This window comes from Gallinula chloropus, assembly GCF_964237585.1.
Source record: "Gallinula chloropus genome assembly, chromosome: 5".
NCBI classification, from domain to species: domain Eukaryota; kingdom Metazoa; phylum Chordata; class Aves; order Gruiformes; family Rallidae; genus Gallinula; species Gallinula chloropus.
Genome location: NC_140090.1, coordinates 53185272 through 53198269, shown reverse-complemented (window position 1 = coordinate 53198269; position 12998 = coordinate 53185272). Strand labels below are relative to the sequence as shown.

At 39.6% G+C, this 12998-nt stretch overlaps 1 protein-coding gene across 1 annotated transcript in view; it reads left to right on the top strand.

Annotated features, from left to right (window-relative positions):
* The window catches only part of CHAT (choline O-acetyltransferase), a gene marked incomplete at both ends in the record, with an annotated part of 28407 nt that overhangs the window by 10767 nt on the left and 4642 nt on the right, over positions 1-12998 (top strand). The window contains 6 exons of the mRNA XM_084264837.1: positions 2690-2859; positions 4681-4781; positions 4970-5098; positions 6197-6319; positions 7800-7941; positions 11035-11097. Of these exons, the coding sequence (XP_084120963.1) occupies positions 2690-2859; positions 4681-4781; positions 4970-5098; positions 6197-6319; positions 7800-7941; positions 11035-11097 (728 nt within the window). The remainder of the gene's footprint in view (positions 1-2689; positions 2860-4680; positions 4782-4969; positions 5099-6196; positions 6320-7799; positions 7942-11034; positions 11098-12998) is intronic.

Here is a 12998-nt window from a genome sequence, read left to right as displayed (position 1 = left end):
ATTCTTTTTTATCTGTGTATCTCTACTCTTCTAAGTACAGAAAGTGAATTCTTACTGCTATAGGGGCAGCTGTCCCATGCATATCCCATGCATACTATATCTGAATTTGATTCAGAACCATCTTCTCATATGTTTCTTTATAATCAAAAGCCCTGACTAACCAAAAGCTTGACTGGCCAGTTCAATGCATTTGTGTGCATTAGGAAGAAAGAAGGAAACGCATTGCCTTGCAGGGCTTTAGCCTTGTTCTCACACTTCTCTGTTTCAGCTCTTTCTGGAAATATTTATTTTCCATCCCAAGTCACGGTTCGTGAGTTCTTGTGCACTTCATTGCCTGCTTTACATGATAATTCTTTTCAGTGTTTGATCAGCTCTCTGGATGTGTCTGTTTCTTTCTATAAGGGCATCTTTCCCCTACTTTTCTGTTTCTAGCAGAGCTTAATTTTATTCATCCTAATACATAGACTCAAGATACCCTGAAGTCATATGTCAAAAAAAGGGCTTCATAGCTGTCAGATGTGTGGGCAGCAGCCACAATGAAATATATATAAACCTATCAGACAACATAAAGCAGAACACCGAGGAAGCTGTGAGCAGTGAGCAGCTTGTAAATTGCTATCCAGCCAGTTTTTCCTTGAAGGTGCCTATCCACAAATACCAGCAGCTGATGTGCATGGGGCAACTTCCATGCTCCTTTGTGTACCCTATCAATGGAATAAATACTACCATTACAGCCAGCCTTGCAAGTGTCAGATACTAGAAGAGCTTTAAAGCCAAGAGAACTGGGCCATGTCTTCTCCTTTAAAATGCTTCTTAATGTTTCTGAAGACAATTCACAGGGACATCAGTGTTGCATGTGTTGTAGGGTGGCACAGATCACTGTCAGGACGGTCAGCCTATCTGCATGCCCCATCAATTACAATCCCCTGGCTTGAGCCTTTGTAGGAGCTGGCAGGAGTGCCAGGTGCCTTCCCTAGGACTCAACTTCTGTGTGCAAGGGAAGACAACACGCTGTGTGCTCCCCCAGGTCCCCAGCCAGCCTGCAAGTTCAGCTTTGTCACTCAGTCTCATGGCTGCCAACGCTTCCTCACAAGAGACATCAGACAGCAATAGAGAGTACCTTAGTATAGTCTGAAAGAGGCCCTAACTCCCCCTCTTCCTTCTCAGTCACTGCTACCACTTGACTCTCCTCTTGACACCTCCTTAATTTCTTCTATTTTTGCATTCTTTTTTACTACACAGCATCTGGAGAATAAACCTGGATAATAACAATAACCTGTATTTTTTTCTAGCTCCTCACTAATCTATGTTACTCATTTTGGGCAGGCATATTTTTCTTACGTTGAAAAATGCTGCTCTTTCAGAGGATGAAGCTACTTCTCATATTTGCAAACATTAAAAATAGTCATATTTTGAAATGGCTCCATATTTCAAATGTAAATCATATTTTAATTTTTTTTATTCTTTCAGCTAAAATCATCTCCTTAAATGATCACAGCTTTGTTGAATACAGTAAAGACTTGTAAGAAGTTTTGATTAATCTGAATTCATCTTTAGTTAAGAATATTCTGAAACCAGAACACAGCTGATCTGTCACAAACACAAATAATTTTAAATTGATATTTGAAACCCCTTTTTCCTTTGATCTTCTTAATGACCATTTAACAGCTATTAGTATTACATGCTTTTAAATTATAAAAAAATCTTGTTATTGGTTCCATACTTTTACACTTTCCATTAAGAGCTGTATCAAGTGGTCATAATTAAATATTTCCTATGCCTGAAACTGGCACTCAGAAGCAAACAAACCTTTACCTTCATAATATTTCTGAGCTAAAGAAACTGAGGAAAAAAAACACCCTGCAAGAATACACCATAAATAAGGAGGAAAGCACTGAGGACAATGTAAATATATCTTTTGTGGTTTACCTGTAGAGGCAGGAGTGGACAGGATAGGGGAAAACAGAGAAAGACAGCCAGAAAAAGCACATTTTATTCAGCAGTATATTACTGATAGGAGGGAAGTGGAATGTGGCAACCCACGGCTTTGGCAAATACCATGTTCAAAAACTAAACCTTATGACCTTGTCCACAGATGTTTCCTCGTGTGATGTAGGCAATATACCCAGTCCAGGGCTTATTTCTCTAAAGTACAAGAAATGACCAGGGACAAGAAAGAGTAGAAGGTTTTAATACAAGAACACAAAACCAACATGGGCCCTGCTGTTCCTTGTCCAGAAAATGGTTTAATGGGAGAACAGCACAAAACCAGCACAGACCCTGCTGTTTGAGAGCAGAATACTGCAGCAATAGCGTGAGCACTGAAATTCTCTATTTTCTACCTGTCCTCTCAGCAACTGCTTTGTATAAAGCAAGTAAACATTGCTGGCTTTAAAAGTAAAATAGATCTATTTTGTAATATAATTACTTCAGGAAATGAAAGGCAGAAAAAGAAAGTGGATATTATTGAATCATGTGAAAGATACACAGATATTGCAAAAGTTAACACATGAATGGATGCCTTGGTGTAATGTTTCCTGAGATATTCTGCTGTTGAGAGAGCTCTGCAGACACCAGCTTATTGCAGAGTCAGGGGAACATCTTCAATACTCTCCACGGCAGCAGGGTTCCCCAGCCAGTCCTGCTCTACAGTTAAGAGGATGTGAACATTTCGCTCTTTTATTTCCAGACTCCACTAACCGTGACTCTCTTGACATGATTGAACGGTGCATATGCCTGGTGTGCCTGGACAGCCCAAGCGGGGTGGAACTCAGTGATACAAACATGGCATTGCAGCTTCTACATGGGGGAGGATACCATAAAAATGGGGCTAATCGTTGGTATGACAAACCTATGCAGGTAAAAATCTGACAGTATTGTATTACTTCTATGTGGCAAAGGACTCCAGTTGCTCCTATGGTAGGGACCACTTAGAATCAAGTCACAGAAAGAGGGGAAGGTGGTGTCAGCATCCGTCAAGGCAGGGCTGCTGTGCGCAGCACTGTTCCTTGCAAGGCAAGCATACCTACTAACTTGCTGGGCAGGGGGTTGCCTTCTCCAACACACGTACGCTTTCACCTTCCCTGAACTGGCCCTTTGCACTTAAGGAGGCAGACAGATGCACAGACATACAGGCAGGTAGACATTGATTTTAAGGAAAAACAAAATACAACAGTATATATTTAATTGCACTCAATTAAATGAAATAAAAATGCTGTACTAGCATCCCAGAACAAAAAAAGAGGACAATAGCCTTCTCTGTTTTCTCTCACATTTTCCTGAAGTCCTAGAAATACTACTGCTTAAAATTTAGCATGTGTTTAAGTGAGTAATGACTCCTCGTTGAGTCTTTCCTAAATATTGATTTCTCCAGCCTTTGTCCCCCCAATCTGATTTTGATTGTCATGTTTGAAAGTGCCTCACTGTTATTTTCACATTTTGCAATAGACCCAGGGTGAAGCAATGTATTAATCTCCAACTGTCAACAATGCTGACACCTCATGAAAAACTGAAAAAAACTCCGACTGATACATTGCTTGCATAATGCTTGTTGCTCTTGCCATATCTAAGAACAGCACCACGAAAAGAGAAACCACTAAACTAATTTCACTTGCACTGACTTACTTCAGTGCAAACACATTTCAGTAGTCATTCCTGATTTATGCCACTGCAAATGACATTATTAGCAGACTCCAGTGCTGTGTTTTTTAAAGAAAAAAACATTTGTCTCTAGTTAGAATCCTGTTATTTGCAGGGCCATTAGTTGAATGGTTTCAAGCAGGTAAGAATAAACAAGATTTTTTTGTTTACTATCAGAAGGCAGCAGAAAGCAAATAAATTTGCATGGTATACGAGTGAGCTTCATCTGTCCAGATGTATTCAGGCCAGTAGTAGTTCAAAGGCAAAAAAAAGTTCTTAGGAAAATTAAGACCCCACTTTTTTCATGCAAACATAGATTATAAGGACAGTAGGATTAACTCTTTATCTCAATATTATTCTTCAACTTCCCAGTAAAGCATGAGAAACCATTCAGGTAAAATTTTGCTCACACATCTTACTCTGTGAAAGCCTCATAGGAACCATGGAGGCAGGATGCATACGTGTAATATAAATACAGAGAGCTGAGAGGGAGAAGTCTAGCCAAAGACACCTCAAAAGTGGGAGGAAAAAAGTAAAGAAAAGGACAGAAAACGTGTGAGAGAAGCTGGAGTCTGGTCCTAGAAATCTGCTTTTGTTTGAGATGCAGCAGTAACCAACTGCACAGAGCTATCACTGAACTACACAGTGCAGCAGGTTAAGTGTCATCAGCTGCACCACATGTATGAAAGCAGCAGTGAAGACAAGAGGGAAATGAAGGAAAAAAAAAAAACACAGAAAGGGTAAAGATGAAGCAGCACAGTAAAAGAAGCTTGGAGAAAGCTATCCCATTTCCAGAGTCCAGTGGGAAATGTTAAGATTTACATTCTTGCATGACTCAGTCCAATATAGCAGCACGAAAGGGATCCAAGTCAAAGTCTTCCATGACCCACTGTAAATCAATGAAGTTCCTGATTTGAGAATTTAAAAAAAAAAAAAACACTGGAGAAAGACAACATCTTTTGTTAGGTTGCTATCACAGGTAACTTACCCATACCTGGTTTATTCACTATGTATCTTGCACTGGTTCTTTTCGTTGCACAGTTTGTGGTAGGGAGAGACGGAGTCTGTGGTACCGTGTGTGAACATTCCCCTTTCGATGGCATCGTACTGGTGCAGTGCACTGAACACTTGCTCAAGCACATGTGAGTCCCCTTTCCATACAGCTACTGTACTCACTTCTGGCCCCTGGGAAGCCTCTACCAGTGGCAAATTTCCCCTGGTGCACAGGGCCACTAAAGCCTGTTGGAAATGAGTCATTTCCCTGATGGATAATCTATTTGTTACTTTTTTTTTTTAAAGAGACCTAATGACTTTTCTCACATACTAACAGGAAAGAAAGCTCCAAGAAATTAGTCCGAGCTGATTCAGTAAGTGAGCTTCCTGCTCCACGGAGACTAAGATGGAAATGTTCCCCTGAAATTCAGGCACATTTGGCATCATCAGCAGAAAAACTCCAAAGGTAGAACTGTTGCCTCATTTTTCTCAACAATGACTGTAAGCTGGAAACTACCCAGCACACTGTGCACCAGCATGGGTTTCCTCATAGAGGGTTCTCCCTGCCGTCCTGCTCCTCCTTATTTTTGCAAGCTGGATGTACCTAGCATCACTTTCCAGGATAGCACCCTTATGGGTGGGAGCTACTTGACTGTATTAGGGAATTTCATTACCATTGCTTTCCTTTTACGTAAATATTCGGAAAGCTAAGTATCACTGGAAAAACAGTTGTGTCCTATTTGCACAGGATGCAAATGGTGCAGATCCTCTGGTTTTTGTGGATGCACTTTATGGGTTTGACCTGACTAAAGCCCAAACCAGGGCAATGGGCATACATATATGGGACAGTAGAATACAACTAGTTTGAATAAACAATTTGAATTCAGGAATGTAATTTGTATACATCCACATTCTTCCTACAAAGGTTAGTTCTTCTCTTTCTAGGCTGTAAGAAATTTGCATGATCTTTGGGCGTGGGAATGGCAATGAGATTTTTTTGTGGTGGAAATTCTTTTATCTCAAAGCTTATGTCTGTTATCTGTCTGTAGAGAAATAACACATTGTATCATCAGCTGTATGTATGTCTGGTGTGATTGCATTAGATGGGAACTCAAAGTGGCGAGAAGCATACATGAGAGTATGAAAACATTCAAGATGCAGAGTAATTCCTTTTTGTTTTTAAATTAAGGTGGTAGTCCTCTAAATTGAAACTTGCAGGGAACTCACAGCTTTCAACAGGTTTTAAATCCACCCATTTGTCACACTAGTAAATCTCACAGGAATTTGTTGAGAACAAAAGAGGCCACAGCTTAGGCTTCAGGAGTGGAAATACTAGGTTTAAAAAAAAAGGGGGGGGGACAGGGGAGAAGCGTTTTACTCAAATGAACAGATTGACCTGAGTGTCACAGCTCATGTTAAGGCTGCAGTCCTGCAAAGCAGGAGGCCACACACCTAAAAGTGGGTACAGGCAGGAAATGATCTCCGGGTTTTATTTGCAAACAGAAATGGAACATGAGATTCTTGCATCTCCCCCTGCAGTTAACTACCTCTGTTTGTTTTCCAGGATAGTAAAAAATCTGGACTTTATCGCTTACAAGTTTGAGAACTACGGAAAGGAATTTATTAAGAAACAAAAGATTAGCCCTGATGCTTACATTCAAGTAGCTCTTCAGCTGGCATTTTACAGGTAAGGATAATTCAAATCATAGGAACAAGGTAGCACAGGAGGATATTCACAATTTGTTTTTTATACATAGGCTCCATTTTTAACTCAGCACCCAAATGCCTCCTGCATGGAAATAAGTGATCTTGCCTAATGACTGCAGGTCACCCAGTTCTGAGACAGAGTATGCCTTTCCTTCACTCCCCTTCCCTCTCCCTGATCTACTTTACCATTCTCATGTCCCACAAACGCCATTCCCAGCCAGCAGTCTCCCCCCAGGCTTGGCACAGAGAAAGAGGTGAGGGGATAATGGCCAGGACCAGCAGACAACCCTGCTACCCACAGCAGCAGAAGCAGCTAGGGAGTCCAAGCCCCTGGGTCAGAAACACCCTTGTGACCACAGGTAGCTTGGAAGGAACTGTGGCAGTAACTCACAACTCACTACACATGCATCCTTCGCAACACAGGGTAAAAACCTTCACAGGAAAAATACTACAGCAGCATATCAGATCAGAGTTCCTACACAGGATAGTAATTACTGCTGCTTCTTTCTTCAGAGGCATCCCAAGATTTGATAATATCCTCTAATTTCAATGTACTATCAAAGTTAAAAGATCCTTTCACTGTTGTCAGAACAGCTAACGCTCCAGGCTAGAGATCGGTTGCATGTTTTCCTGCAGAACAGCCTATTACACAAATAATTGTTTATCATGTCAAATTAAATCTTGAAGTGGTCTTTACCTAGTGAAAACCAGAGATGCCTAACACATTTTGTGTACTCCATTAACATCTATTAAGGATCCATTTTGCGTACTGCATTAACCAAATTCCAACAATGACCAGGTCCAAGATTTCCATCAGGATCCCAACCATGATATAAATCCCACGTATGCAACAAAAACATTAGGGAACAGTTGTACTCTGAGACCCTTGCTTCCACTGAAAGGCACAGGTGGTTTCCTGAAGTAAGGTATAGTAGCTATATACCTGGACCCAAATTGAACAACAGTCTTCCCACTCTCTTCTATTTGCTATGTGGGTTTTCATTCCAGCTCCCAGTCTCAAATAGTACCCTTTTCCTCTTTCATTTTTTTTCCATTTTTCATTCACACGAGTGCATTTTTTCTTGTTATTAATAAAACATATTTCAAGCCCATAAGTAAATGATTCATTACACAATTATTTTATGATGCAGTACAAATAAAACATTCCTTGAGATCTTTCAGTAAATTTTCGTTTTATTAGCCTTGTTTTTATACAGCAAGTCATTTTTTACAAGCAATGCATAACTAAAATGTATACAGTTGTGTGGAGCTCCTCATATTAGAATGGAGTGAACATCCATCTTTTTAAAGTTTCTTATAGAATTCTATCAACATTAAGATGAATACTATGCAAAAAATAAAATAGTTGCTGTAATAATAAAATGTACCAAGCCTGTATTTCTTTTAGTCTTTATGACTTCTTGAAAATAATTACTCTTTTTCTCACTTGGTTCTCTCAGATGCCACAGGAGACTTGTCCCTACCTACGAAAGTGCTTCCATACGCCGATTTGATGAAGGCAGAGTCGACAACATAAGGTCTGCTACCTTGGAAGCATTTGCTTTTGTAAAAGCAATGACGGATGACAAGACAGCTCTATCGGTACGTTGGTCTGTCTCCCTCTGCCTTCTTTGGCAAAACACTAAGCAAATAATGCATTCATAATCCCCACTCTCTCATCTTTTAGCTGTTACCCAAGAACATAAAGGCATAGGGCAGGATATCAAGCTTTGTAGGATTTTGCTTTTTGTGCAAACCAACCAAGCTAAATATAAAAATTTCCTTATTTTTATTTAATCATCCAGAAGAATCAGAGGGTGAATGACATTATAAGAAACAAAGCATCTCATTTTAGACTTAGTACTGTCTTCTGAATGATCCATCATCAGATCCAAATTCAGCTCCCCCAAGAGATCCAGGCTGAACATGCAAAGTTTGGGATCCTCATACTGCCACACTGGGGAATTGCCTTGCAGTTCCCATGCAGTAGATAACTCTGCTGCAGACTGCAATGTGTGAAGAGATATAATTCACACGCTTTCACTTCTAGATAAGTTGGATATGTTCTGGCTGATCTTTTTTGTTTTAAAGGTATGCTTTTACCAGACAGAGTTAGTTTTATAGGATCCTCAAGGGGGGTATAACCTTTATGATGAAAAAACTTCATCAAGCTAATAAAACAACTCCCCAAACTGCTTTGGTATCATCCTGCAAAACAAAAAAAATTAAATTGCCTTTCTTTCAGACACCACCATCTGTTTGCCAGAAGCACAAGTACGGTAGGTATAGATGGTGATACAAAGAGGGACAGTTCAGAGAGCTGAGAACATCGCTGCACAAACAGCTCTGTGCAGTGTCCTGCCCGCCATCTCTGGAGAGCCTCCCTCAATGTCTCTCTGTGTGCAGCTTCCACCCACTGCACTTCACTGCTGCACAGGGAATTTCCAGGTGGTTGTTTAAATGCAAAATGCTGCCACAATATAGATTATTTTTCACAGTAAGCCCACTCCAGTGGCAACAGCGCACATGGCTATTCTTCAGAATCTAGCATAGCACTGCTATAAGTATTACCGAGCTGTAGATTACATGTAATTTAATGAAATATTGTAAACCGAGTTCTAATGTCTCTGAGGATGAGGAAAATTTGCCCAGAGAAGTGCTCTGTGCCTCCACTGGTTCCTCAGTCTCTTTAAGGTTACCATTCCCAGAATTTAGCTCTCGATGAACAAGACACAAATAAGTTTCACATTAAAATGACAACTCAAAGGAAACCTGAAGCAATTCCCCATGACGAGTGGATAACTCAAAACAGATTAGGACCTTATTATTACACATAATAGTGACTACCCTACAGTAGGCAAGACAGGCTGTTGTTATTTGCTATTAACATCCAGTCTGACAACACAATTTTTAATCGTATTTCCTTAGAAGCTGCTGTCATTAATGCACACCTTCCCCTGCACACTTGGGCACTCAGCACACCCCCAGCCCCAACAGAGGTTGCTGCAGGCTGACTGTACTCCTAAGAGGAGCCAGCCTGCTCCAAGCATGTTGTTTTGCCAGACCTCTTCCTACCTTCATCATTCCGACTTCTGCAGCTCTCCCAAAGCTTCAGCATTTCTCACCATTTTTACTACCTAAACCTGAGAATCTGCCCACCTTTCACAGCATCCTAAACTGTACTGCTTCACACAAGAAAGCTGAAGAACTCCATGTATGCCTAGAGTGAGCTCAGTCTTAGTACCCAAATCTTTACATTGCATACTTTGGCAGCAGTGAATAGGGAGAATAATGGTTTCATTACCCCTGAAAAACCTTCAATCATAATGCAAACCAATCCACTGATAGTTTTCCTGGGCTCTTGTCCACTGAGGGATGCAAAGGCTTTTAAACTGATATGTGATTGTTCTTTCCCATAAACTTTTACAAATCTATGTTTTGAAATGAACATCCAATCTTTCAGTTCAAAACTGTGTATATTATCATCACAGAATCACTAGAAACAAAATTCACTTAACCCAATTCCAATGTGATTTCTTTAGACCTACAAATTGCCTCTGGGTGTGAAGCGGTTAAATCTATTTTTTGGCTAAAGAGATGCATCACTTGGTTTAAGTAGCCTTGAACACCCCAAAATATTATTTGTTAATAGCCATTAATCCAAATAAAAAGAAATTTCTATCTGATGCTAATAAAAATAGCTTGAATAGTCACCAAAGATTGATTGAGTCAGATTGATTCTCTAGCAGGAGAAATATCTCATGCATCTGACACTTGCTGTAAAAGAAGCAGCCACTGACACTGCAGAGATTGCTTGAATAGCTGTAAATTAATCAGACTAAAGACTGCATTTGGTAATTTAATCCATATAAGGGAATTAAGGCCTAGCTCGAGCCCTATGAAAAAATATCAGACTGGAGTTTGAAGGTCCCTGATGGTGGCCTTGAATTGCTTCTGAAATGAATTCTTTGTTCAAAAGATCATTCATCGTTGATAGGAGCTGAAGGCTCCCTGTTTATCTGGAGACCCAGTAATTTCTGGCTGTTTCAGGGTCTCCCAAAGTTGCTGTGTCGGACTTGATGTACAGCAGGGCAGCACTTCTTAGGATCATTCCCTTAATATAAAAGGCTGCCATTTGACAGGAGTCAAAATTTACTAGCTTGTTATCTGAAATGTGAGGCACCTTTGGGGGGTAAAGCAGCCTTGAAAAATTCTAGATGCCCTTTCACACAGGGGAGTAATTTTTTGACTGGCTAGTAAAATATCAGTAATGGCTTTCATTAATATCACTGTCATTGTCTAGATAAACTGTTCTGGAGAAGATATACTGCTTGGCTGTTTTGAAAACACTGAATTACTCTAGGCAATTATTTTCTCTATTTCAAATTGAGCAACTGAAATAGTAATAATCTACACACCCAAAATCCATGGAAGGAACCCAGAAGAAGAACTGCAAGCCTTTTCTTGACTTCAAAGAAACCATCACCAATAGACTTGTTCAACCCTTGCACAACCAGGTGTCATTGCTGATCAAGACACTGAATCCCCATGGCTTTTCATTTATAGAGTATTACACCTGAGCCAGGAGCAAAGGACATTTGAGAGTGCTGGCTGTTTGGCTGATGGTTTATTGATGAAGATGCCATTGCAATGAGAGTTTATTCAATAACAGATATATTTTGATTCCCCCAACAGGACTCTGAGAAGATGCAGAGATTTAAGGATGCAATTGCAGCTCAGACTAATTACACTATTCTGGTAAGTAAAACAGTGCTTTGTCTGAATAAGGACTACTTAGATTTTTCAAGAAAAGTACAAAGATACGATCATTAACCATTTAAGCACCAGAAAACATAAGCATTTCTAAATAGCAAAGTGGCTGCTATGTAACACATGAAAATTTCTAATGACTCAAACGCCCTCCAAATAGCCAAATTCAGCTAAACTCATCTTAAAAAATACTTCCAGGAAAGCAAGATAAAAAAATTCTGCGTTAGATATCAGTGACAAGACCACCACTCTTGTGCATTAGCTGTCTTAACTGGAATTGTCATGGAACAGGACACTCTGTATTCAACATATTCATGAGGAATGTGCATCTGTGAAATATTTATGATTTCTATCTGTGTCATAATTAGGAGTTGTAGTCACAAATTAGCACTCCACTAAGCTGGGTGTTGTACAAATAAACAACTGAAAAAAATGCCACCATCTCAAAGAGTTTGCAATCAAAATTTAATAAAGGGATTTTTTTAATAAATATTGAAAAGTTTCTAAGGGAGAATAGCAGTCAGATGAAATAAGTCTTTATTCCGTGCGCTCTGTGATCAACTTGAAAAGTGGCAATGGGGTATTCTAATGGGGTGTGACAAGTGAACAGCCAAAAGCCTTATCACAATGAGAAGTAAGCAAGGCTTAAAAACAAACAACTTAATTGCTATGTAACATGCAGATCCAACAATCTAGATCCCCCAAATTTCTAAGAATTTAGACCTATAAACTGTAACATTACAGATAAGCTCAAGACATCTGTAACACATCAGGAACTTTTTTTTTTTCCCCAACCCCCCCCCTCCCCAGTCATTCATGCACTTATCTTATGTTTCTCTTCTCTAGAGGAGAAAGGTCCTTATATGTGACCTGATCCCCAGTCTGGTATCCTGAAAAGTATATTCTGGTATGCCAAAGTGCCATTTCTAATACAGGTCATTATCATTATTATAGCTAGTTATATTTTAAAGACTGAATGCAGGGTCTACTAAAAGGAAGAGATGCCCTCCAGTGAAGAAATCATTTTAGGATCAAATACAACTCATTTTCTGTTGCTAAAAATGAGACAATTCAGCCAGGGCAATGTTCTACATCCCACTGTGCTAAGACAAAGCACAGATTTACTCTACAAATGACTTAGTCAAACCACCCATGAAATTAATAAATGTTAATAACTAGCTACATTAAGTGAATTTGCTGCCTATGGTTTTGCCTCAGACCATTGCCTAACAACCCCACATTGCTGATTACTGTTTAAATACTCATAATATTCAAGAAATCATTCACTTCTGGAGGCAGTTGCTTTCAGGCAGGATTTGGTCCTAAGTGTGAAACAAAAGAAGCAGGGAAGAAAAACATTTTTGTGTTTCAAGCCTTCTGCGGGGAGCCCACGCCTTAGAAGCTGAGACTCCACATCGTCTCCAAAGCAGAGGCACCTTGCTACAGGGCAACTGTCTCACCTGAACCACCCCAGAGTAATCTCACAATGAACACAACATAATGTAGGTTTACTGGGTCACAACCAATGGAATTTCTGTACATAATCTCTTAAAAAAAAAAAAAAAAATTGCATAAAATTCCCCCTTCCATGTAATTTCAGTTCCACAAACTGTTAAAAAATCAGGTGCTGGTGTAGCTCATGGGAAAATATTAAAATCACCATAGGAAACTTAATTTATCTTTAAATTTTAAAAGGTCTCCAGATATTTCTACTCACCAAGCTCCCCTTTCTCTCCCAGAATAGCAGAGTGTAATTACTGTGCCTTTAAACCATGGGCAAGACTTACATGGTCTAACTAAATCATGTGTAACAGACTGAAATGCAATAGCTCCCAAGAAAAACAAAGAAAATCTACTTCATAAAACAAAAAACAATTTAATGATTTTAT